General features: G+C 42.0%; 6 protein-coding genes across 6 annotated transcripts; all 6 read left to right on the plus strand.

The window, feature by feature from the left end:
• The first annotated feature begins 394 nt into the window (after positions 1 to 394).
• Positions 395 to 8,180, plus strand: LOC136954501 (protocadherin alpha-C2-like). The gene is made up of 3 exons (XM_067248128.1): positions 395 to 2,803; positions 4,859 to 4,894; positions 6,118 to 8,180. The coding sequence occupies exons 1-2, from the start codon at positions 395 to 397 to the stop codon at positions 4,868 to 4,870; spliced, it is 2,421 nt and encodes an 806-aa protein (XP_067104229.1). The 3' UTR covers positions 4,871 to 4,894; positions 6,118 to 8,180.
• A 2,845-nt stretch (positions 8,181 to 11,025) lies between these two features.
• LOC136954503 (protocadherin gamma-A11-like) lies at positions 11,026 to 13,398 on the plus strand. Its single transcript, XM_067248130.1, has one exon. The coding sequence runs from the start codon at positions 11,026 to 11,028 to the stop codon at positions 13,396 to 13,398; it is 2,373 nt and encodes a 790-aa protein (XP_067104231.1).
• A 608-nt stretch (positions 13,399 to 14,006) lies between these two features.
• LOC136954505 (protocadherin alpha-3-like) lies at positions 14,007 to 16,391 on the plus strand. The gene has a single exon (XM_067248133.1). The coding sequence runs from the start codon at positions 14,007 to 14,009 to the stop codon at positions 16,389 to 16,391; it is 2,385 nt and encodes a 794-aa protein (XP_067104234.1).
• Positions 16,392 to 17,029: 638 nt separating this feature from the next.
• Positions 17,030 to 19,405, plus strand: LOC136954507 (protocadherin alpha-8-like). The gene has a single exon (XM_067248134.1). The coding sequence runs from the start codon at positions 17,030 to 17,032 to the stop codon at positions 19,403 to 19,405; it is 2,376 nt and encodes a 791-aa protein (XP_067104235.1).
• Positions 19,406 to 20,309: 904 nt separating this feature from the next.
• Positions 20,310 to 22,697, plus strand: LOC136954508 (protocadherin alpha-13-like). The gene has a single exon (XM_067248135.1). The coding sequence runs from the start codon at positions 20,310 to 20,312 to the stop codon at positions 22,695 to 22,697; it is 2,388 nt and encodes a 795-aa protein (XP_067104236.1).
• A 629-nt stretch (positions 22,698 to 23,326) lies between these two features.
• LOC136954509 (protocadherin alpha-8-like) lies at positions 23,327 to 25,705 on the plus strand. The gene has a single exon (XM_067248136.1). It carries the CDS (start codon positions 23,327 to 23,329, stop codon positions 25,703 to 25,705), a length of 2,379 nt encoding a protein of 792 aa, XP_067104237.1.
• Positions 25,706 to 26,192: the final 487 nt, after the last annotated feature.

A 26,192-nucleotide genomic window follows, 5' to 3' on the forward strand; every position in this document is an offset into this window, starting at 1 on the left:
ATTTCCTTACTTTCGTGACGAAGTGTCCTTTAAATTACAAGAGTATGGCTCGAGTATTTCTTCACTCATAAAGGATACCATTAGACCTAGGATACTTTTGACAAAATTGTATTTCCTTCTAGTGTAAACTGTAATTTTGATTCTGAGAGAAAAGACCAATAAAATGCGCCAAGCGTCGCTACTTACTAGTAAAAGGCCTCCTTTCGTGATGTCATGGTCGCCATGACACTTCGTCATAAAAGGCCAATAGTTTGGAACATAGACAGCTCACAAACAGCCAATCTACCTACCCCTATGACAGACCTCCCGGTCGGCAATACACTCGCTTCTGTTCGCGTTTACAGTTGCCTTTTCTTCACCTGTACAAATGCGTAAGGAGCAAAGTTTTTGAACGATGGAAACGAATTCGTTAGTTCACCCATGGATAAGGTACGTTTCTGTGTTTCTTCTTATCTCTGCCGCCCAGGACTTAGCTTCTGCTGTAACACACTATTCTATCCCAGAGGAAATGGAGGAAGGCTCGGTTGTCGCCAATTTAGCTGCTGATCTGGGACTAGACCTGAAGACACTGAGCAGACGGAAAATGCGTTTAGACATTATCGGAAATAAGAAATATTTGGATGTCAACAAAGAAACTGGAGAATTGTACGTTGTTGAGAAGATAGACCGAGAATTTATTTGCGCTATCAAAACAGCCACAACGTGCTTCATGAAAGTAGATGCTACAATCGAAAACCCAATACGAATGTTTAACATCGAACTGGAAATCATGGATATTAATGACAATGCGCCATATTTCAGAAGGGATACAATGCATCTTGACATCTCCGAGTCCACTCCAGCTGGCGAGAGATTTTCTCTAAATAATGCCATCGACCCTGACGTTGGTTCGAACTCCGTTAAAACCTACTACTTAAGTGAAAGTGAACATTTTAATATTGAAGTTCAGACTGGGAGGGACGGGTCCAAATTTGCAGATTTGATTCTGAAGAAGGCTTTAGACCGAGAAGAGCAGGCTGTTCATAATCTCATACTCACCGCTGTAGACGGTGGAGTCCCCACCCGCTCCGGCACAGCCAGCGTTATTGTTCGAGTACTCGATACCAATGACAACGCCCCTCAGTTTGACCAAAATGTATACAAAATTAATTTAATGGAAAACTCTCCAATAGGAAGTCTAGTATTTCAATTTAACGCAACAGATCCAGATGAGGGCACCAACTCGGAAATATCTTATTCTTTTAGTTTGTACACATCAGAAAAGACGCAAAACACTTTCAGTTTGAATCCTAAAACAGGGGAAATCAGAGTAAAAGAAATTATGAATTATGAAGATTTCAGAATTTATGACATGGAAGTTATTGCAACTGATCAAGGCAGCAATCCTTTATCAGGTCAGTGCAAGCTAAATATTCTGGTTACAGATATGAATGATAATCATCCTGAAATATCCATCAAATCATTCCAGAGTCCAGTCAAGGAGAATGTAGCAGTTGATACTGTGATAGCTGTGGTTAGTGTCAGTGATAAAGATTCTGGTGAAAATGGAGTAGTTGATATACATATCTCAAAGGATTTGCCATTTGCGTTTAGAGAGTCTTCTGATAACTATTATGAGTTGGTAGTTTCAGAGCCTTTAGACAGAGAGAAAGTGCCAGAATATGACATCACTTTCACTGTTACAGACAGGGGATCCCCTCCGTTATCTGACAATGAAACAATGACTTTAGAACTACTGGACGTTAACGACAACGTTCCACAGTTCCCTCAGTCGTTCTACACTATACCCGTTACTGAGAATAACGCCCCTGGAGCCTTGTTAAGTTCCCTCACTGCGTTTGATCCTGACCTCCATGAAAACCAGTATCTCGTTTATTTTATCATTGAAAAGGAGATAGTGAACACTTCCATATCCATGCTGTTCTCCATCAATCCAGAGAATGGTAATCTTTACGCACTAAAGACGTTTGACTATGAAATAGAGAAGGAGTTTCTTTTCCACATTGAGGCCAGAGACTCTGGTGTCCCTCCACTCAGCAGTAACGTGACGGTTCACGTCGTTATTGTGGACCAGAATGACAACACTCCAGTCATCGTCTCTCCGTGGCGCGCACATGGATCTGTAGTCGAGGAAAAGATCCCCAGATCCACCGATAAAGGATGCCTTGTTTCCAAGGTGATAGCTATAGACACGGACTCTGTAAAAAACTCTCGGATAACATACCAGTTTCTCCAGGTGACTGACGCCACCTTATTCAGTCTGGATCAATACAACGGAGAGATCCGGACTATGAGAATGTTCAGTTACAGAGATCCGCGACACCAACGGCTGGTTGTCATCGCCAAGGACAACGGAGAGCCTGCGCTCTCTGCTACAGTCACCATCAAGCTGTCCACGGTGGAGACTGCTGTTAAAGCCTACTCTGACATGACTGAAGTGCCTCTAGAATATGACATCTTCTCAGACCTCAACCTGTATCTGGTGATCGGACTGGGCTCGGTGTCATTTCTGTTGCTGATCACCATATTGGTCACCTGCGTACTGAAGTGTCAGAAACCAAAGCCCAGCAAAGCGGCTCCTCCCTGCAGGAACAGTGTGATCAGCGAGAGGAACTCCACCATCGCAGATTCCACCCTGGTCTCCAACGATGCGTACTGGTACAGTCTGTTTCTAGCGGAGACGAGGAAGGGAAAGCTGGTAGTCAGACAGCCTGTGCCAAAGGGCTCCAGATACATCGTGTCCAGTATTCCAAGAAGCACGGGACTGACAGAGACCAGCGACTCAGCTGCTTCTACTCTGCAGGTAAGCTTGACATTCAGCTGTATTCCAACTTAAGCACCTTAAAAAAACTGAAGTTTGAGTTTTCACTCCTTCAACACTCCAAAGCTCATTACTTGAGTTTTACAGAGTGAACTTTTGTGCAAGGCCTTCCACATGAAGGAAATCCTAAACTGGTGATCTAAAGCCAAGGGGTATCTCCTTGGGTTCTGAACACTTTCCCTGGTCTCAGGAAGGTTACTCACCATTGTACTCTAATTGCCAAACCGCATTTGTGCACATTAAAATATCTTTAAGCACAGCTGTCCTAAATACTTCACAACCTCATGTGACATCTTTTGAGCTTGTGTCATTTTGTGTTGCACAAAACAACATATAATACAACTTATAAGTAAAGAAAACAATCCAACAAAATCTAAAAGTAAAACTTGTCCCCTCCCAATAATTACCTTTTTTTCTTCCCTTCCTATGGATAAATCACTGATCTGACTGGATTAGTATCAATGTTGTAGATAGGAACATTGTTCAACTTTTACATGCAAGTTTGTATAGACATTATTTAGGAAGAGGCCAAGCTTTAGATTATTTAAACAGGTTTTAACGTGCCCACATTCACACTTTACTTTTTAAGTGTATATTTGGAGAGGATGACATGTACCATAAAATTGAACTTGATTAAATAAACCTCTTTTACAAATCATTGTCACATCTGTCCTTTCATTCCCAATGCAAAAAAAACAAACAGGTGTGTTTCTGTTCCATCAGTAATCCTCACACCAGGCTTAGCTCTCTTCTCGTGGCAGAAAGCCTTTACCTGTGGTTTTAATCACATTTATTCCCGCTAGCACCTCAGTGAACAGCTGCAACAACCTGCTCCTACTAGTCTTCTCTAATATGGTGTGACAGGTTGAGTTGCGTGTTGTAGCAGTGTTTGCCACTCGGTGGCCTATATTTCAGCAGAGTGACCGATGCCAGAATCGCTTTTTGGAGCTAACAAGCATTAATGTTTGTATACGTTGGTATACGATCCAACCATAAAGAGTCTGAAAGACATCCTCTGGGATTCCCATACAGGCCATTTTTTTAATACATTTTTCTCTCCTACACTGTAGCCACATGACCAGTTTATTCAGTTATAGCATGTGCTATATCAGTAAATTCCATACACTATGAACAACCCCGTTGATGTCCTTTGATTTAAACGCTACAATCTCCAGCTGTTCATGTACCCTCTCTCTGTCTGTCCCAGCCCAGGCCAGCGTGCTGCTAGCCACCCTCTCTGTGTCTGTCCTAGCCAAGCGTGCTGCTAGCCACCCTCTCTGTGTCTGTCCTAGCCAAGCGTGCTGCTAGCCACCCTCCCTGTCAGTGCTGCAGAGGCTCCCTCCTCCTTTTCCCTCCTCTCTCTCTCTCATTTGTCCTTACGTCATCCTGAAGGGAAATGGGAGCATGGAGAAGGTCTGCAGTATGAGAGGGAGAGAGGGGGAGAGATAGAGAGGGAGAGAGAGAGAGGGGAGGGGGGGGCACTGGCTTTGGGGGGATGACATTCTTTTCTGCTCTGTATAACACTGGTCTTTTGTAGCAAGTCCAGCTGTTGAATTATAGCCTGGTTTCACTGCCTCTACTGTATGTCTGTGTTTATGACAGTTGTTTATATATGTTTAATTGTAGTTGGGCCAGTCTGGATCAATACGGTCCAGTTGGATGCAATGTTACAGACATTACACTTTTAGAGATATGTGTTGAAAAGGTAGGTATCTGCAGAATGTGTTTTTTTGTTTGCATATGTGTGTGCATACATGCTTGAGTAACTGCTGAGAATGTCACCTTTCTAACTAGCTTTTTTTTCCAGATGCAGATGGAGCTCTCTTGCCACGGTCGATCATACCATTACCGAACCCTAGAATAATATTATTATGACATACATCAATATGACTATCTTTCCTTCACAAATGAACATAGTGTATATGAGTCAAACTATAAGATAACCATAAGGTTAGTCATACATTACAGGATTTCATCTTATGTGTTTACAATGACCTGACCATTAAAATTATTGTTTCTTTTCTTCCTGCTCTAAAGTACTCTAAATGAGGGAAGTCCATCCTGCAGCTGGAGGTATGCAGGAGTCTCACTCCCCCGTCCTGACCCGGACCCACACCCCCACTCCCTCTCTTGAATGACCTTACACAAATGAGTGTTTTGGTGTTGTTTGGTTTTGTTGTCAGAGTTTTGCCTTCTGTCCTATGTTTTTGGTCTTCTCCGAGGAGGAGCTGTGGTTGTTGTGAACAAAAGCCTTATCTGTTGACATTGAGCACCCTTGCTCCTAACGGTGTGTGCGTGTGACCTCTCACCCCGAGGCCTCAGACCTCTTCGTACATGGGCTAAACTTGGTCTAACATTACCACCGCATTAATATCCTCTGCCAATAATATAGCTATGATGTGATGAGTTGCTAACAACAATATTCATATATATTTGGCAGGGGCTCTGTGTTAATAAGAATTATGGAGATGGATTGAGGTATGCCCCCCATCCCATGCTTTTGTCTCATACATGATGCTAACCCCTCATACAATAGAGCATATTTTGATAAGCTTTTAGTCTAGGAAAAGACTCATTCCGAGTCGGTGTAACTGGTCCTCTTTATATTCACCCTTCACTGAGTGTCTGCTCCCCCTGACTGAGGTACCTGACAACAGCCCTTCTGCCCCAGGCTTTCACTGACATCACTGATGCTCTGTCCTACAACAGAAAGAACACACATATGCTCAGACGTTTCTGCTACAGAAACACATATAGCCCTTTATGTCTTTAGCTTACAGTCAGTATACTCTCTTACAGTCTGGTGCATGTGATATTAATCTGTGTTCATCCCTCGTAGTCCCATCACTAATTTATTTAGAGTAGTCACACATATTGTATATTTGATATGCTTGTTGGATTTAATTGTTTTTTTTATTTCTGGTGTGATTAATGAGTGTTTTAATTTACTGTAAGCAAGTTCACATAGAGAGGAAGTGTGAATTCCTGTCTGCTGCAACACAATTTGGGACCTAATTCTTTGTGCAGGGGGATGCAAAGGGAAACGAATCACCCAGTTACTTAGCAACCACCACCCCCCTCCCCTCATGTAATCTTGGAGCATGGTGTGTTCATTGATAGTCTCACCACTACATATCATATTTCCTAGGGTCTGCCCCCACCCTCACTCTGCCTGAATGCCCTGTCTGAGTGACAGACTATGGCTGCATGAGACATGACAGAGTCTGGCCATTCACAAGGCTGGAAACAATTCTGGCCCTGCCCCTCTTTGTCTAATTCTCTTTTCTCATTTGTAGGCATCCACCACTACCAGTAGCAGTTCCTCATAAGGCCCCCACCCAACTGGTCTACCTGACTGACCCCAGGAGGATATCCCCAGTGTGATGAAGAAAGGAGATCTACTCCCCCCCCATCCCTCACTGGAACATATTTTCCGACAGTATAGTCTTTATAAGGATTCAAGTCACCGACACCCAAAGGACCAAAAAGAAGCTATGGTGACTCCCTCCCCCCCCCCCAACCAATCTTGTATAAGCACACCCGCTAAAGCCAATCAGCCAGCATATCACCTTTTTGTTCATTCAACACGCATGCATCTGCATGGCTCTGGCCCAATCTCACTGAGCTCTTCATGGACGGCTTTGAAGGGAAAAGACCACAGAGACACACTGACGGTACAGTACAGGAAGAGATGTTCCTTGGACATTCAAAGAAAGGAGTCCCACCATGAACTGAAGGAGATGGACATTGGAATGTGGAAATGCCTTTAAAGACTGTATCCCATCTCTACAAAAAAAATCCTTGATGTTCATTTTGTAAAAAATGTTCTGGCCTCTTAAAAGCATTTGTGTGAAAATGTATAGTAAAAAAAAACATACAACTGAAGTATGAAAACATCTTGAGTACATGGGAATCAATGTTGTGTATGGTAGTAGTCTTTTAGTACGTTTTCGTACAGTGTCCAAAATAACTTGTGTACAATGTGTGAAATGGACGGATTACAGTAGCTGTCATCAATCTGTTTACCAGCCAAGTAAATGTGAGGCCTTCTTCATCAGTATATATTTGCCATTTAGTTTATCTGCATGAAGATATTAATGTACAATAAGTGCTGTGTCAGTTTTAGCTGTGAGATGGTTTGAGTGACCCACAATATATAACTACTCAGCCTCACTCCCCATCCCTGTTTTATTATGGACTTTCTACATAAGGAGCACACTGCTGCATTCTCACAGCGGCTAACTGAGAAGAACCGTAAAGACTAAGGGTCTGGAGGAGGGATGGACTTTACCAGGAAGATTTCAAGAAAGAAGTGACATGTGGCTCCATTTCAACTCCCAGTGCTGCTGATTCAAGTGTTAAAGGAAACACGTGTTAAAGGATGATATCTCTCTGATACGTCATTCACTGTTGCAGGCAGAACTCTTAGAACATTTGATTGTTAGTGGGGCCTCATTTGTAAGTTCCCAATTGTTTGACCCTGGTTCACACTAGGTGGTTTGACCCTGGTTCACACTGGGTGGTTTGACCCTGGTTCACACTGGGTGGTTTGACCCAGGTTCACACTAGGTGGTTTGACCCAGGTTCACACTGGGTGGTTTGGATGAACATGAGATGACATTCTCAAATCCAGGCTCACAGTGGATGCAAATGAAATGAATGAAATATCTATTGAAAACCTTTGCCATTTACCAAAACGATCAACAAATATAATTTATTATTATTAATAGCAGTACTCTAAACACATTGGCACAAGAGATTAAGATGAAACGTACAGTGGGTTATGGTCTCTCTTAACTGAGTGTGTATATAGAAAACTCTCCACCCATATCTGAAAGTGAGATTTGCCATTCATGTCAAGAAAAGTCTGCCTCTGGATATCAGCTTTTGTATTCTCTGAAGATACTTAATTCAATTACAATGTTTCGCGGCCTTAAGTTTACTTTTGTTATTGAGTCATTGAGGGTGCATTATTTCAGTGATTGACAAAGTGTTCATTTTTGTAACAGCCAAAATGTAAATTATGCCAATGCTTTCGTAACCAGTGAACGAGCAAAACTGCTTGAATTGTGCAATGAAACACAACATATCCAAGTTGTATTGCTTTGATTTTTATTTACTTTGTGTCTTTTGTACAATGTACAATATCATGTTCAATAGCCAATGCTACAGCTAAAAGAGCAGGAGAAACTTCATTTCTAATTCGGCCTACTATTGCCGCTTTAATACGTGTTCAAGGCAAATGAAGTGCTTTGTGTATGATAATCTATTGATGGTGCAAGATAGTCATAATTTCTATGTATTGTTCCGTATGCTTCTGTCATCATGGTTATCTGTTCCTACCTACCATTACATTTATGACGACCAATGTGTCTGATCTCTGATTTGTTAGATAAATAGAAAGGGTTTATAATATATTTTTTGGCTAACTCAGGTTGTTTACTGGAGCAACAAAGCACAGAAATGCTGTTTTACAGAAATGATACCATATCTAAACTGTGTGAATAAGCTTGACATGAGGAGGAATGGTCAAACAGTGTGCATTGGAAGGGTCGGATGTTAAAAAGGCTTGTTCATTGTTCAGGGGGTACTTCAATGTCACCACATGGAGGTGACACCCCATTTAAACCTCCGAAGTTGTCAGAGGCCTGTTGATGCTACTGACATCTGGATGACTGAAGGCTGTGGTTCTTTTGAGATACTAAAACATGGCCATTTTATACAGAACTCCCTATCTATCCCTCAGCTACTACTCATGCAGTGAGGCACGAATGCCTGTGTGTATTTGACCACATAGGTAGGGCTCTACTGTGCTTTATTGTGTGATACTGTATGTAGACCAGGCCTACTCCACCTGTGAATGAGCATGCTAACATACAGGCACAAAAGAAAAACAAACCTACCTCATAGGCCTGAAGCCACTGCTAGGTGCTGACTGAGAAGGCCTAGCCCTATGTAGGTCAGCTACGCTGTGCTTATGAAACACCCAACTATGAATGTAAAAAAAACCTGCCTATGGGAGGACCAGAACTGTGGCATTTATTTTTGTCTCATCACTTCCCTTTTTTCTTTGACAGAGACACACATTGTTTCCTCTAAGTGTCTTTAAGTCGTAGAGAGATCACTGAATCTCTTTTCTTTGATTATGTGTGTGCAGCCGTCTCCACCACCATCACCACAGTAATCCAGCAGCAGACAGGATAATAAGTAACCATATGCTTATTTAGCCGCCCTTTGACCTTTTAAACCCTTATTAGCATTGCATGCTAGGCTAGCCAGACATCACAGTGAGAAAACCTGATATAAACTCATAATCTCTGTTTCAGCTTTAATTAATGGCCCACATCTGGACCCCACCTTGGGGAAAGCTACAGTGAGTGAGACGTTTATGTGCAAGCTGTTAGTGTTTCTTTATTGAAGTTGCTGTTCTAAATGTGTGGTGAAAAAAACACAAATAATACTTGTGCTACTAACAGCTTAGTGACATTCAACCTGCAGCTGCTGACAGACGGACACACAGATCAGCTCAAAGCACAGCCTGCATTTCTAGCAGTTGCAAAACACGAGCAACCTGCACCATATGGACTGTGTATGGTTTTCATCCCTGCTGGACAGCAAATAATTACTGTCTTGGTGGTCAAAGGGCCACAGAACACTGGTCAGTGCTCCTCTCCCACTGTTACATAGTCTTAATCCATATCATGGCAGGAACATGGTATTCTGCCCCCTGGTGTTAGACTGGAAGTGGGCCTGGAGGGTGTAATATTTGATGGGGGAGGGATGGATGTGTCAGACTAGGGATCGAATAACAGAGGTTATGGGGTACTGGGGAAGGGCAGTGTAGAGTTTTGTGATGGTTTTATTTTGGGTTTATGTTGTGTGCATGTGTGTGTATATGTATGTATGAGCTATACAGTAAAATCACAATTTAATTATCTACTGTATCCTTGCAAACAAAGCTGGAGGAAAAATAAGGCTACATGTTTCCTTATCCCTTGTGATACATTCCAGCTGTGTGAAACAGGAAATATAAAAAAACGAACATTCTTTGTCTACAGCAGCCATGTCTGCCTCCTCCTCCCTTCACTCTCTCTCTCTGCGCTCCTGCCTTGCGGAGCTCCGTTGCCTGGGCAACGGGCTGCCTGCTCGCAGGGGCTGGTGGTGTGCTGTGAAGCAGCCTGTAATGTCATATTCTGACAAGCCCCCAGCTCGCGATGAAGTAAACGTTATAGTGCTGAGATTTCACAATTCCATCAGCGTTATGGAACAATAATGTCTAAAGGTTTAGCACTGTATCGTTGATGAAGATTGTCTCAACATTTTGTGAGGTTTAAGGCTAGAGATGAACGGGGCAAAAGAGGGCGTCAGAATGAGGGAAGGAGAGAGAGGGGATAAAGATAGGCAAAGAGAGTGAGAAAGAGAGAGAGAGAGAGAGAGAGAGAGAGAGAGAGAGGGGGGGGGGGGGGGGGAGAGAGAGAGAGAGAGAGTGCGAGAGCGACAGAGAGAGACATGTTTCTGGCAAGGTTCCTTGATTACGACGCATGGGCGTATTATAAGGATACCGGGCGCGCCTTCCTCACGCAGCCATAGCATGTCGCTGTTCACCCATGTAGGCAAACAGGCAGACACCCTGTGCTAAAATCTATATAGAGAGTAAGAGATGGCCAAAAGAGAGAAAATTATGGGGAAATGAACGATTATTTTTAAAAGCATTCACTAACATCATGCTTAGTGATTTTTTCCTCAAACGTTATATCCCGCAGGACTGTGCCTACATAGATGACGAAATTGGTTCAGAATGTAGCCTATATTTTGAGTGGTGGTATGTTCCTCTTTCCTGTAATGAATAAGATAATTTGTTCAGACCCATACTGACGCTGATTAAATTATGTTTACTCATATGGCAGGACTGGTATATTCATCCTATATCTTTAGCCACTATTTTCCAGCTTCCCAGACTGACACAAGGTGGCGCTTTTTGTTCGTAGACTTCCAGTACCATTTGTGGAGGAACTTGATAAAATGTTCAGTGTCTCAATGATCGTGCAGAAAGAGTGCTGCACAACGGAGCTATTCCATCAGGCCAATATCAATGGACTTATATGAAATTAATTATTCGGTTTTTTAAACATTGGTTATTTGCGTTACTTAGTCTGGGCCTCCACTGTCGTTTTAATGTTTGATTGTCATATACTGTATATGTAATGGCTATAATAAATCGCAAGAGACGGAGGCCTGGCAATCGGATATTTTTAGCTTTGTTAATAATTTTGTTGAAAGGAACATCGGCTCAGATTCGATACTCCATTCAGGAAGAATTAAAGATGGGCACAACAGTTGGAAATATAGCAAAAGACCTAGGATTTGAAACAGCAAGACTACTGGATCGGAACCTTCGTATCGTTTCGGGAACAAAGCAAGAGCTGTTTCAGGTAAACCAGAGAGATGGGGCTTTGTTAGTGAATCATCGAGTAGATAGAGAAGAACTGTGTGACAAAAATACCCCTTGCTTAATAAACCTAAAAATGGTGATAGAGAATCCTCTGGAAATGCATCAAGTGACAGTGGAAGTAATAGACTTGAATGATAACTCCCCTAGATTTGCTGAAGAAATCTATAGATTGGAAATACTGGAGTCCTCATTGGCTGGAGCTCGATTCCAAGTGGAGGGAGCACACGACGCAGACGTTGGTTTAAATGCTTTGCAATCTTATAAACTAAGTCACAACAATTTTTTTCGATTGGAAACAGAGGATTTTGGGGAGGATGGAAAAATTCCTTTCATCATTTTACAAAGACCGTTGGATAGGGAACTCGTTGCTGAGCACAGTTTACAGTTAACTGCTTTAGACGGAGGGAAGCCACCAAAATCTGGGTTTCTTAATATAACAGTTGTTGTGTCTGACGTAAATGATAACGCACCTGTATGTGACAAGCAAAAATACATCATAAACATAAAAGAAAACGCGTCAATGGGAACATTTTTGTTGAAGATAAATGCGTCTGACTCTGATAAAGGTGAAAATGGCGAAGTCGAGTACACTTTACGCAGCAAATTCAGAGCTGCTGAGCCTTTTGATTTAGAGAGCAAAACAGGAGAATTAAAGATAAAAGGTGGCTTAGACTATGAGGAGAAACAGGTTTACGAGCTGAAGGTGCTAGTTGCCGACAAGGGAGCAGTTTCTCTCTCCACGCTCTGCAACGTACTTGTTAGAGTGGAAGACGTGAACGATAACAGGCCCGAGATTGACGTTACATCGTTGTCAAGCCGAATCCCAGAAGACGCACCTATCGGTACCGTGGTGGCGTTGATGGGGGTGACCGACCTAGACTCGGGTGTGAATGGACAAGTAGTCTGTACATTGCCGGAAAACCTACCATTTGATCTGAAACAGTCCCCAGATGGGCATTCCTATTCATTAGTCACCAAGGACCACCTAGATAAAGAATCTAAACCTTTTTATGACATCACAATTACGGCCAAAGATTTAGGAGCCCCTCCACTGTCCTCAAATAAAGTGATTCAGGTGGAGATAGTAGATGTTAATGATAACAGTCCAGTATTTACGCAGAGCCCTTATACTTTTTATGTTGTTGAAAACAACATGCCTGGAATGGCAATATTCTCTGTAAGTGCATCAGATGTTGATGAAGGCGAGAATGCAGCAGTATCCTATACGCTTGACAGGTTGAGCACAGGACAAAGCGTGACTTCATTTCTACGTATACATGAAGGCAACGGGACCATATATGCACTCAAAAGTTTTGATTTCGAGGTACTGAAAATGTTTCACTTTCACGTTATAGCCAAAGATTCTGGAACTCCGTCGCTAAGCAGCAACGTCACCGTGAATGTGTTCATTCTGGATCAGAACGACAACGCCCCAGTGATCTTGTATCCAGTCAGCGCTAACGGTTCTGCTGAAGGCGTGGAGGAGATTCCCCGCAATGTGAACGCAGGACATTTGGTGACTAAAGTGAGAGCCTATGACGCAGACATAGGATATAACGGCTGGTTGTTATTTTCTCTGCATGAAGTTAGTGACCACAGTCTCTTTTCTCTGGACCGCTACACAGGACAGATAAGGACACTTCGGTCCTTCACAGAGACAGACGAGGCTGAACATAAACTGATCATACTAGTCAAAGACAATGGGAACGTTTCACTCTCAGCAACAGCTACTGTGATCATCAACGCAGTGGAGCCCAAAGAGGCTTTTGCTGCTTCTGATGTTAAAAGCTCTGTCAGAGATGAGGAAGACAACAGTGTAACATTTTATTTGATCATCACTTTGGGGTCAGTGTCCACTCTTTTCCTGGTCAGCATCATCGTGTTAATTGTAATGCAGTGTTCTAAAACCCCAGATTATTCATCAAAGTATTTACAAGACACGAACTATGACGGGACACTTTGCCACAGCATCCAGTACAGATCCGGAGACAAACGGTACATGTTAGTTGGACCCAGAATGAGTATAGGTTCTACTATAGTCCCGGGCAGCAATGGGAATACTCTGGTGGTTCCCGATCACAGGAGGCGTGCGTCTGGAGAGGTAAGAGCTGAATTCAAAATTTGAAAGTATCTATTTTTTTTTCAATTCATGTTTGTCATTCCATCATTTTTTATTTAGGTTAAGTCCAATTCATCTATTGAACTGAATAAATCAATTCAATTTTACGCTTTATTGTGGACGTCAAGGGAGGGTATTTTGGACAGGAGCTATCCACTCAATGGTGCTGAAATGAATGATTACCTCCATGTCTGCGTGTTTCCGCTTGGTCACAAGGGTATAATATTTCGGTCCCCTTTCGTTATTCCGAGAATATTCAGCATTCTGTCTAACGAACTCAGAGTTTATTTTATTTTACTATCGCTTATATACTTGCCTTACCTGTGTACCAGCTACCATGTTGCTTTTTAACGTGTTATGTAGTCTTAACCACATGGTGTCAGTGTTATGTTGCTGGTTCGTGTAAGCTAGTGTACATCATTAGCCCTGCCCCAAGAAGATATATTTTGTTTCACACAGACCGGGTCCACATTAGATACGGTCGTAGTACATTGGGCGGAATATTTGATCCAACCTTAAAACGGTTAAACGACAATAAGGACATAGTATGGGAGGACGTACCCACAGAAAATATACCTTTAAATTTCAAGCATTGTTGGATTAAGATTGTGAACATGGGAGACGGAGGACAAAGACGCAGAAGGGAGTACTGTTGTGTCGCTCTACGTTTCTTTTTGCTGCTGTGCTTCGGAGAGCAGGTTTCGGCTCAGATAAGATATTCTATTCCTGAGGAGGTAAAAGTTGGTTCCGTTGTGGGAAATGTTGCCAAGGATTTGGGTCTGGACATCACTACCTTGACAGATAGACAATTTCGTATCGTGTCTGGATCAAATGACGATCTTTTCAAGGTAAACCAGAACAATGGCGTCTTGTATGTCCATAAGGAAATAGACAGGGAGGCTCTCTGTGATGGTCATGGAGCGTGCTTAATCAATTTGAAAATGGTGATTGAGCATCCTTTAGAAGTGCACTATGTTGGAGTTGAAATTACAGATGTAAACGATAATATGCCCAGTTTTACAGAAAAGGATAAACTATTGGACATTCCTGAATCTACTCCTCCAGGGAGGCGTTTCCAGTTGCCAGCCGCTCGAGATCCAGATGTTGGTATCAATACAGTTAGAGTCTATAAATTAAACCACAATGAACATTTTGACCTGCAAATAAGAGAAATAGGAGATGATAAAATTCCGTTCTTAGTTTTGCAGAAACCCTTGGACCGAGAAAAACAATCTGAGCATAGACTGTTATTAACGGCAATCGATGGGGGGAATCCATCAAGGTCAGGGAATTTAAACGTTACAATTACTGTTCTTGATTCAAATGACAACCACCCAGTATTTAGTCAAGAGTTGTACTCCGTTACACTACTTGAAAATGTGGAGGTTGGAACTGTTGTAGTAAAAGTTAACGCTACTGATTTGGACGAGGGTGTAAACGGTGAAGTTGAATATTCGTTTGGCAGTGAACTTGAACCAAAGGTATACGATATCTTTATCTTGGATAAAGTTTCAGGAGAAATTCGAATTAAAGGACACGTTAACTTTGAAGACATTAATGTGTACAAATTGGACGTCCATGCAACAGACAAGGGACAGCCTCCAATGAGTATGAATTGCAGAATTAACATAAAGATTGTAGATTTAAATGACAATGAACCAGAAATAGAGGTGACATCTCTCTCAAATAGGGTCTCTGAAGATTCGAAACCTGGGACGGTTGTCTCGCTCATCAGTGTGTCAGATAAAGACTCGGGGATTAATGGAAAAGTTGTCTGTACTCTGTCCGGCGACGTGCCCTTCGAGTTAAAGCCATCATACCAAGATAATATGTTCTCTTTAGTGACCAAGCACAAATTGGATAGAGAGCTCGTGTCTTACTATGACATCACAATAACAGCCACTGACTGTGGTCAGCCTCCTCTGTCCTCGTTCAAAACTCTGAGCGTCCAGATATCAGATGTGAACGATAACAGACCAGAATTTTCTAAAAATCCTCTTGAACTTTATATGTTGGAAAACAACGCTCCTGGTGCGTCAATATTCTCTCTAAGAGCCTCTGATAAAGACACTAATGAAAATGCAGCAATCTCCTATCACATAGTTAGAGGAGAGAGCAAGCCGAATGATATGGCATCTTTCCTCAATATCAATTCTGATAATGGCCACATTTCCGCGCTAAAAACCTTTGACTTTGAAACTCTGAAGACGTTCAAATTCCAAGTTGTAGCAACAGACTCTGGAACTCCATTGCTAAGCAGCAACGTCACCGTGAATGTGTTCATTCTGGATCAGAACGACAACGCCCCAGTGATCTTGTATCCAGTCAGCGCTAACGGTTCTGCTGAAGGTGTGGAGGAGATTCCCCGTAATGTGAACGCAGGACATTTGGTGACTAAAGTGAGAGCCTATGACGCAGATATAGGATATAACGGCTGGTTGTTGTTTTCACTGCAGGAAGTTAGTGACCACAGTCTCTTTTCTCTGGACCGCTACACAGGACAAATAAGGACACTTCGGTCCTTCACAGAGACAGACGAGGCTGAACATAAACTGGTCATACTGGTCAAAGATAATGGGAACGTTTCACTCTCAGCAACAGCTACTGTGATCATCAACGCAGTGGAGCCCAAAGAGGCTTTTGCTGCTTCTGATGTTAAAAGCTCAGTCAAAGATGACGATGAGAACAATGTTACATTCTATTTGATCATCACTTTGGGGTCAGTGTCCACTCTTTTCCTGGTCAGCATCATCGTGTTGATTGTAATGCAGTGTTCTAAAAGCCCAGACTATTCCTCCAAGTATTTACAAGATGCGAACTATGACGGGACACTTTGCCACAGCATCCAGTACAGATCTGGAGACAAGCGGTACATGTTAGTTGGACCCAGAATGAGTATAGGTTCTACTATAGTCCCGGGCAGCAATGGGAATACTCTGGTGGTTCCCGATCACAGGAGGCGTGCGTCTGGAGAGGTAAGAGCTAATTTGCATATTTGAAAGTAGCTATTTTTGTGTATCCCTTGATGGGACTTGCCACTCCGGAATGTTATTTTGTTAAAGTAAAATGTATGTATTGAGTAGCTGTCGAATAAATAAACGTAATTTCTTGCCTTCTTCGGACTTCCAGGGAGCGTATTTTTGCACAGGAGCTGTCCATTGCATGGTGCTGAAATTAATGATCACTTCAATGTCTGCCTATTTCCCCTTGGTCACAAGGGTATAATATGTCGGCCCCCATTCTTTATTCCGACAAGATGTAGCATTCTAATGCCTAATGCACTACGAGTTTGTTTCACTGTCACTTGTAGTTCGTTAAAGTATTTGCTATGCATGTGTAATAGCATCCATGTTGCTTTCAACGTGTTATGTGCTCTTAACCACATGGTGTCAGTGTTAGGTTGCTGGTTCGTGTAAAATAGTGTACATCATTAGCCCAGCCCCTAGAAGAGAGATTTTGTCTCACACAGACAGGCTCCGCTTTAGAAACGGTCGTTTCACATTGGGATGAATTTTCTATCTAACGTTTAGATGGTTGAACTACAATCAATTTCCCCAGTAGATCATAGTATGGGAGGACGTACCCATTGGAATATATACCTTTACATTTCAAGCATTGTTGGATTAAGATCGTAAAGATGGGAGACGGAGGACAAAAGCGCAGAAGGGAGTACTGGTGTGTCGCTCTACGTTTCATTTTGCTGCTGTGCTTCGGAGAGCAGGTTTCGGCTCAGATAAGATATTCTATTCCTGAGGAGGTTAAAGTTGGTTCTGTTGTGGGAAATGTTGCCAAGGATTTGGGTCTGGACATCACTACCTTGACAGATAGACAATTTCGTATCGTGTCTGGATCAAATGACGATCTTTTCAACGTAAACCAGAACAATGGCGTTTTGTATGTCCATGAAAATATAGACAGGGAGGTTCTCTGTGATGGTCATGGAGCGTGCTTAGTAAATTTGAAAATGGTATTACAGAATCCTTTAGAGATACACTATGTTGGAGTTGAAATTTCAGATGTAAACGATAATTTACCCAGATTTGTAGAAAAAGAGAAAAAAATTGAAATATACGAATCTACTCCACCAGGGAAGCGTTTTCAGTTACCAGCTGCGCTGGATCCCGATGTTGGTATTAATACTGTTAGAAGTTATAAAATTAACCACAACGAACATTTTGACATGCAAATGAGAGAAATTGGAAACGCTAAAATTCCTTTTCTAGTTTTGCAAAAACCCTTGGATAGAGAGAAACAACCTGAACACTGTTTCATTTTAACAGCTGTTGATGGGGGGAGTCCAGCAAGTTCAGGGACTTTAAATATTACAATCACTGTTCTTGATTCAAATGACAACCCTCCTATATTTAACCAGGAGATGTACTCGGTAACATTACCTGAAAATGTGGAGGTAGGAACTGTTGTAGTAAAAGTGAAAGCTACTGATTTAGACGAGGGTGTAAACGGAGAAGTTGAATATTCTTTCGGTAGTGAACTTGGTCATAAGGTATACGATGTGTTTAACTTGGATAAAGCTACAGGCTTAATTCGAATGAAAGGGCAAGTTAATTTCGAGGACGTTGATGTATACAATCTAGACGTCCATGCAACGGATAAGGGACAGCCACCGATGAGTACAGACTGTAGAATCCTAATCAGGATTCTAGACTTAAATGACAATAGCCCAGAAATTGAGGTGACATCTCTCTCAAACATGTTATCTGAAGATTCGAAACCTGGGACGGTTGTCTCGCTCATCAGTGTGTCAGATAAAGACTCGGGGGTCAATGGCAAAGTTGTCTGTACTCTGTCTGGCGACGTGCCCTTCGAGTTAAAGCCATCATACCAGGATAATATTTTATCTTTAGTGACTAAACATAAACTGGATAGGGAGCTCGTGTCTTACTATGACATCACGATAACAGCCACTGACTGTGGTCAGCCTCCTCTGTCCTCGTTCAAAACTCTGAGCGTCCAGATATCAGATGTGAACGATAACAGACCAGAATTCTCTCAAAATCCTCTTGAACTTTATATGTTGGAAAACAACGCTCCTGGTGCGTCAATATTCTCTGTAAGCGCTTCTGATAAAGACATGAATGAAAACGCAGGAATCTCCTATCACATAGTTAGAGGAGAGAGCAAGCCGAATGATATGGCATCTTTCCTGAATGTAAATTCTGATAATGGACACATTTCCGCGCTTAAAAGTTTTGACTTTGAAACTTTGAAAACATTCCAATTTCAAGTTGTAGCAACAGACTCTGGAACTCCGTCCCTAAGCAGCAACGTCACAGTGAATGTGTTCATTCTGGATCAGAACGACAACGCTCCAGTTATCTTGTATCCAGTCAGCACTAACGGTTCTGCTGAAGGTGTGGAGGAGATTCCCCGCAATGTGAACGCAGGACATTTGGTGACTAAAGTGAGAGCCTATGACGCAGACATAGGATATAACGGCTGGTTGTTATTTTCGCTGCATGAAGTTAGTGACCACAGTCTCTTTTCTCTGGACCGCTACACAGGACAGATAAGGACACTTAGGTCCTTCACAGAGACAGACGAGGCTGAACATAAACTGGTCATACTGGTCAAAGATAATGGGAACGTTTCACTCTCAGCTACAGCTACTGTGATCATCAACGCAGTGGAGCCCAAAGAGGCTTTTGCCGCCTCTGATGTTAAAAGCTCAGTCAAAGAAGATGATGAGAACAATGTTACATTCTATTTGATAATCACTTTGGGATCAGTGTCCACTCTTTTCCTGGTCAGCATCATCGTGTTGATTGTAATGCAGTGTTCTAAAACCCCAGACTATTCCCCCAAGTATTTACAAGACACGAACTATGACGGGACACTTTGCCACAGCATCCAGTACAGATCTGGAGACAAACGGTACATGTTAGTTGGACCCAGAATGAGTATAGGTTCTACTATAGTCCCGGGCAGCAATGGGAATACTCTGGCGGTCCCCGATCACAGGAGGCGTGCGTCTGGAGAGGTAAGAGCTGGTTAAGAATTTTGAAAATTGTGAAATATTTACATGTCATTATTAAAGGATACAATTCAGACTTTTGTTTATTCGTTACTTTCAATTGAAAGACCACCCCATCGACTGACCATGTTTAGTAGTTTTACTTGAAATAAGAACATTAAATGGTTATGCATGGTCACTTATTGAATGATCTCTTGCGTGTGTTCTGATATGCATATAGGAACAAAGTGTGTGATTGGTGTGATTGGGTGATAACCATATGCATGTCCTCGTGATAGCAGATCATGGGTTTCGGTTTGTTCTCCTCCCGAACCTCAGTTATAACGAACTTAATCTGATATAATTGAGCTGTTGAAAACGAATGTCTTCTATCAATTCATCTGCTTATTTAAACCGCACATAAACAGTGACAGGAACATGCGCTGTCCACTAATGCAGTGCTGAAATGCTTGTTCGTTTATGTCGTGGATTCGCCTAGTATTTTCTTTTATACCTACCTGCACTTCCCGGCACCTTTTGGAAACAGCTTAGTGAGAGTCTTTTACATATTGCTTTCTATATTTTACTTCAACTAGTCATAGCAATCATAGTAGCTGGTCGCCTTTACTACAATTCACCTAAATCTTATAGAGACTCTACGTTGACTTTCAGCTCCGCTAGATGTGCTGTTATGCGTTTTGTGCCACAGGGTGTCAGTGTTATGTTGTTGAATTTCAAAGCCCTGCCCCTTGAAGAAAAGGTTTTGTGACATTCTAACGTTGCCGACTGTAGTCTAGGGTGGTGAACATTTTTGCGGAGGCATTCATCTGAGCCGTAAACGTATTTCTTCAAAACAACCATCTAATTAAAACTAGCATGGAAGGACAAATCCATTGGAACATTTTATTTTGATTTCAAAGCCTTGTTGGAATATCATTTTAAAAGGATGGGAGACGGAGGACAAAGGCGCAGACGGGAGTACTGGTGGGTCACTCTGCGTTTCTCTTTGCTACTGTGCTTCGGAGAGCAGATTTCAGCACAGATAAGATACTCTATTCCCGAGGAGGTTAAAGTTGGATCCGTCGTCGGAAATATTGCCAAAGACCTCGGTCTTGATGTCAGCGCATTGGCGAAAAGAAGATTTCGTATTGTGTCTGGATCAAATGACGGTCTGTTTAATGTGAACGAGAAAAATGGAATACTGTTTGTCCATGAGAATATCGATAGAGAGGAGCTTTGCGACGCAGGTGGCGCTTGTGTGATAGATCTTAAAATAGTTGTTGAAAACCCACTTGAAGTCCATTATGTTAGCGTGGAGGTAATGGACGTAAATGACAATGCACCAATCTTTTTTGAGAAAAATGTCTCTATTAATTTAGCAGAAAACAAACCACCGGGTGCACGTTTTGAACTGCAGGCAGCACGCGATTTAGACTATGGTACTAATTCTGTCCGAACGTATACATTAAATCAAAACGAACATTTTGACTTGGAGCTCCGAGATAGTGGAGAGGGAGATAAAACTCCTTTTTTGGTTTTACAGAAAGCATTGGACAGGGAGAAAAACAACACTCATTCTTTATTGCTGACTGCTTTTGATGGGGGTAACCCACCAAAGTCAGGTACTCTTAACATTAAGGTGACTGTACTAGACGTAAACGATAATCAACCAGTTTGCAGCCAAGATGTTTACTCAGTTACATTACAAGAAAATATGGACATTGGGAAGGTTGTCGCAACGATAAAGGCGTCGGATCCAGATATTGGAACAAATGGCGAAGTTGAATATTCACTTGGTAGAAATTTAAAGAAAAGCGTAACTGAAATGTTTCTTTTGGATGAAAATACTGGGGTCATTCGAGTTAAAGGCCCAATAGATTTTGAGGAAGTTGACATTTTTAGGTTCAATATTCAAGCATCTGATAGAGGTCAACCTCCCCTATCTACTGATTGTAGAGTTATAGTTAAAATTATTGACGTAAACGACAATAAACCAGAAATAGAGGTGACATCTTTATCGAATACAATATCTGAACATTCCGAACCAGGTTCGGTTATTTCCCTAATCAGTGTGACGGATAAAGATTTTGGCATTAATGGGAAAGTGATTTCCACCATATCTGAAAACGTTCCATTTGAATTAAAGCCATCATATAAGGAAAACGTTTATTCAATTGTCACAAAAGGGCATTTGGATCGTGAACTTGTATCACATTATGACATCACAATAACAGCCACTGACTGTGGTCAGCCTCCTCTGTCCTCGTTCAAAACTCTGAGCGTCCAGATATCAGATGTGAACGATAACAGACCAGAATTCTCTCAAAATCCTGTTGAGCTTTATATGTTGGAAAACAACGTTCCTGGTGCGTCAATATTCTCTGTAAGCGCTTCTGATAAAGACATGAATGAAAATGCTGCTATCTCCTATAATATCGTTAGAGGAGAGGGAAAACTAAATGATATGGCATCTTTCCTCAATATCAATTCTGATAATGGACACATTTCCGCGCTAAAAACCTTTGACTTTGAAACTTTGAAAACATTCCAATTTCAAGTTGTAGCAACAGACTCTGGAACTCCGTCCCTAAGCAGCAACGTCACAGTGAATGTGTTTATTCTGGATCAGAACGACAACGCTCCAGTGATCTTGTATCCAGTCAGCGCTAACGGTTCTGCTGAAGGTGTGGAGGAGATTCCCCGCAATGTGAACGCAGGACATTTGGTGACTAAAGTGAGAGCCTATGACGCAGATATAGGATATAACGGCTGGTTGTTGTTTTCACTGCAGGAAGTTAGTGACCACAATCTCTTTTCTCTGGACCGCTACACAGGACAGATAAGGACACTTCGGTCCTTCACAGAGACAGACGAGGCTGAACATAAACTGGTCATACTGGTCAAAGACAATGGGAACGTTTCACTCTCAGCAACAGCTACTGTGATCATCAACGCAGTGGAGCCCAAAGAGGCTTTTGCCGCCTCTGATGTTAAAAGCTCAGTCAAAGAAGAGGATGAGAACAATGTTACATTCTATTTGATAATCACTTTGGGATCAGTGTCCACTCTTTTCCTGGTCAGCATCATCGTGTTGATTGTAATGCAGTGTTCTAAAACCCCAGACTATTCCCCCAAGTATTTACAAGACACGAACTATGACGGGACACTTTGCCACAGCATCCAGTATAGATCTGGAGACAAACGGTACATGTTAGTTGGACCCAGAATGAGTATAGGTTCTACTATAGTCCCGGGCAGCAATGGGAATACTCTGGTGGTTCCCGATCACAGGAGGCGTGCGTCTGGAGAGGTAAGAGCTGAACTGCATATTTGAAAGTATCAATTTTTGTATATCCGTTGATGGGACTTTCCACTCCGGTATGTTATTTTGTTGAATTTAAACTAATCTATTAAACAGCTGTCGAACGTGATCTTTTGCCTTATTCGGGACATCCAGGGAGCGTATTTTTTGCACAGGGGCTATCCACTCCATGGTGCTGAAATGAAGGATTACTTCAGTGTCTGGCTACTTCCGCTTGGTCACAAGGGTATAATATTTCGGTTCACATTCTTTATTCCGACAATATATATGTTGCATTCCAATGTCTAATACACTACGAGTTTAGTTTATTTCACTGTCACTTGTTGTTCGTGAACGTATTTGCTATGCATGTGAAGTAGCACCCATGTAGCTTTGAAGGTGTAACCACATGGTGTCAGTGTTAGGTTGCTGGTTCGTGTAAGCTACTGTACTTCATTAGCCCTGCCCCAAGAAGAGAGATTTTGTTTCACACAGCAGGGTCCGCTTTAGAAACGGTTGTTATACATTGGGAGGGATTTTGTATCTAACGTTTAGTTCGTTAAACTACAATCAATTGCTACAGTAGAACATAGCATGGGAGGATGTACTCATTGGAAAATATACCTTTACATTTCAAGCGTTTTTGGATTAAGATCGTAAAGATGGGAGACGGAAGACAAAAGCGCAGACGGGAGTACTGGTGTGTCGCTCTACGTTTCTTTTTGCTGCTGTGCTTCGGAGAGCAGGTTTCGGCTCAGATAAGATATTCTATTCCTGAGGAGGTAAAGGTTGGTTCTGTTGTGGGAAATGTTGCCAAGGATTTGGGTGTGGACATCACTACCTTGACAGATAGACAATTTCGTATCGTGTCTGGGTCAAATGACGATCTTTTCAAGGTAAACCAGCACAATGGCGTCTTGTATGTCCATGAAAATATAGACAGGGAGGCTCTCTGTGATGGTAATGGAGCATGCTTAATCAATTTGAAAATGGTATTAGAGAATCCTTTAGAGGTGCACTATGTTGGAGTTGAAATTTCAGATGTAAACGATAATGTTCCCACATTTGTAGAAAAAGAGAAAAAATTGGAAATATACGAATCTACTCCTCCACGGAAGCGTTTTCAGTTACCAGCTGCCCTGGATCCCGATGTTGGTATTAATACTGTTAGAAGTTATCAAATAACCCACAATGAACATTTTGAAATGCAAATGATCGAAATGGGAGATGATAAAACTCCTTTTCTAGTTTTGCAAAAACCCTTAGATAGAGAGAAACAACCTGAACACAGTTTCATTTTAACTGCTTTTGATGGGGGGAGTCCAGTAAGATCAGGGACTTTAAATATTACAATCACTGTTCTTGATTCAAATGACAACCCTCCTATATTTAACCAGGATATGTACTCGGTAACATTGCCTGAAAATGTGGAGGTAGGAAGTGTTGTAGTAAAAGTGAAAGCTACTGATTTAGACGAGGGTGTAAACGGAGAAGTTGAATATTCTTTCGGTAGTGAACTTGATCATAAGGTATACGATGTGTTTAACTTGGATAAAGCTACAGGCATAATTCGAATGAAAGGGCAAGTTAATTTCGAGGACGTTGATGTATACAAACTAGACATCCATGCAACGGATAAGGGACAGCCCCCGATGAGTACAGACTGTAGAATACTAATCAGGATTCTAGACTTAAATGACAACAAACCAGAAATTGAGGTGACATCTCTCTCAAACATGTTGTCTGAAGATTCGAAACCTGGGACGGTTGTCTCGCTCATCAGTGTGTCAGATAAAGACTCGGGGATCAATGGCAAAGTTGTCTGTACTCTGTCTGGCGACGTGCCCTTCGAGTTGAAGCCATCATACCAGGATCATATGTTCTCTTTAGTGACCAAGCAGAAACTGGATAGAGAGCTCGTGTCTTACTATGACATCACGATAACAGCCACTGACTGTGGTCAGCCTCCTCTGTCCTCGTTCAAAACTCTGAGCGTCCAGATATCAGATGTGAACGATAACAGACCAGAATTCTCTCAAAATCCTCTTGAACTTTATATGTTGGAAAACAACGCTCCTGGTGCGTCAATATTCTCTGTCAGCGCCTCTGATAAAGACACGAATGAAAATGCAGCAATCTCCTATCACATAGTTAGACGAGAGAGAAAACCGAATGATATGGCATCTTTCCTGAATGTCAATTCTGATAATGGACACATTTCTGCGCTTAAAAGTTTTGACTTTGAAACTTTGAAAACATTCCAGTTCCAAGTTGTAGCAACAGACTCTGGAACTCCGTCGCTAAGCAACAACGTCACAGTGAATGTGTTTATTCTGGATCAGAACGACAACGCTCCAGTGATCTTGTATCCAGTCAGCGCTAACGGTTCTGCTGAAGGTGTGGAGGAGATTCCCCGCAATGTGAACGCAGGACATTTGGTGACTAAAGTGAGAGCCTATGACGCAGACATAGGATATAACGGCTGGTTGTTATTTTCGCTGCATGAAGTTAGTGACCACAGTCTCTTTTCTCTGGACCGCTACACAGGACAGATAAGGACACTTCGGTCCTTCACAGAGACAGACGAGGCTGAACATAAACTGATCATACTGGTCAAAGACAATGGGAACGTTTCACTCTCAGCAACAGCTACTGTGATCATCAACGCTGTGGAGCCCAAAGAGGCTTTTGCTGCTTCTGATGTTGAAAGCTCCCTTAGAGATGAGGAAGACAACACTGTAACATTTTATTTGATCATCACTTTGGGATCAGTGTCCACTCTTTTCCTGGTCAGCATCATCGTGTTGATTGTAATGCAGTGTTCTAAAACTCCAGATTATTCCTCCAAGTATTTACAAGACACGAACTATGACGGGACACTGTGCCACAGCATCCAGTACAGATCCGGAGACAAACGGTACATGTTAGTTGGACCGAGAATGAGTATAGGTTCTACTATAGTCCCGGGCAGCAATGGGAATACTCTGGTGGTTCCCGATCACAGGAGGCGTGCGTCTGGAGAGGTAAGAGCTGTGTTTTAATGATTATATGTTTTTTATTTGGTGATTTAGATTTTATACTCTATCTAACTCACTGGTTGAGTGCAGTTACTTAAACTTTTGGAATGGAGACGTGTCTGTTGCTGTCCATACATGTGGTTCTGAAATTTAAGCAGCGTCAATGTATTATTACCTTTGCGTTTGCATCCTTTTTTATTTTACCATTGTAACCCTAACCCTCGACAGTTAATTTCCAGTTGGCCATACCCGTTTCTTGTTAATATATACACATTGAAATCGTAGTACATAACTCATGGAGCCCCAAACCTCCGGGTGTCAGTGTAACACAGGCAGACTGATTCTATAAAGAACAGGCCCTGCCCTCTTTTCGGGCTGATTCATTCTTCAAATCAAGCGGTGTGCACATAGCTACCTTAATGTCTTTGGTGGAAAGGAATACCTGTTCTTACAGCGTGGAAATATGAGATGTAGTTTTTATCTGTCCTGGCGGGAACTATAATTTGACAAA

Source organism: Osmerus mordax, chromosome 12 (assembly GCF_038355195.1).
Source record: "Osmerus mordax isolate fOsmMor3 chromosome 12, fOsmMor3.pri, whole genome shotgun sequence".
Lineage (NCBI taxonomy): Eukaryota > Metazoa > Chordata > Actinopteri > Osmeriformes > Osmeridae > Osmerus > Osmerus mordax.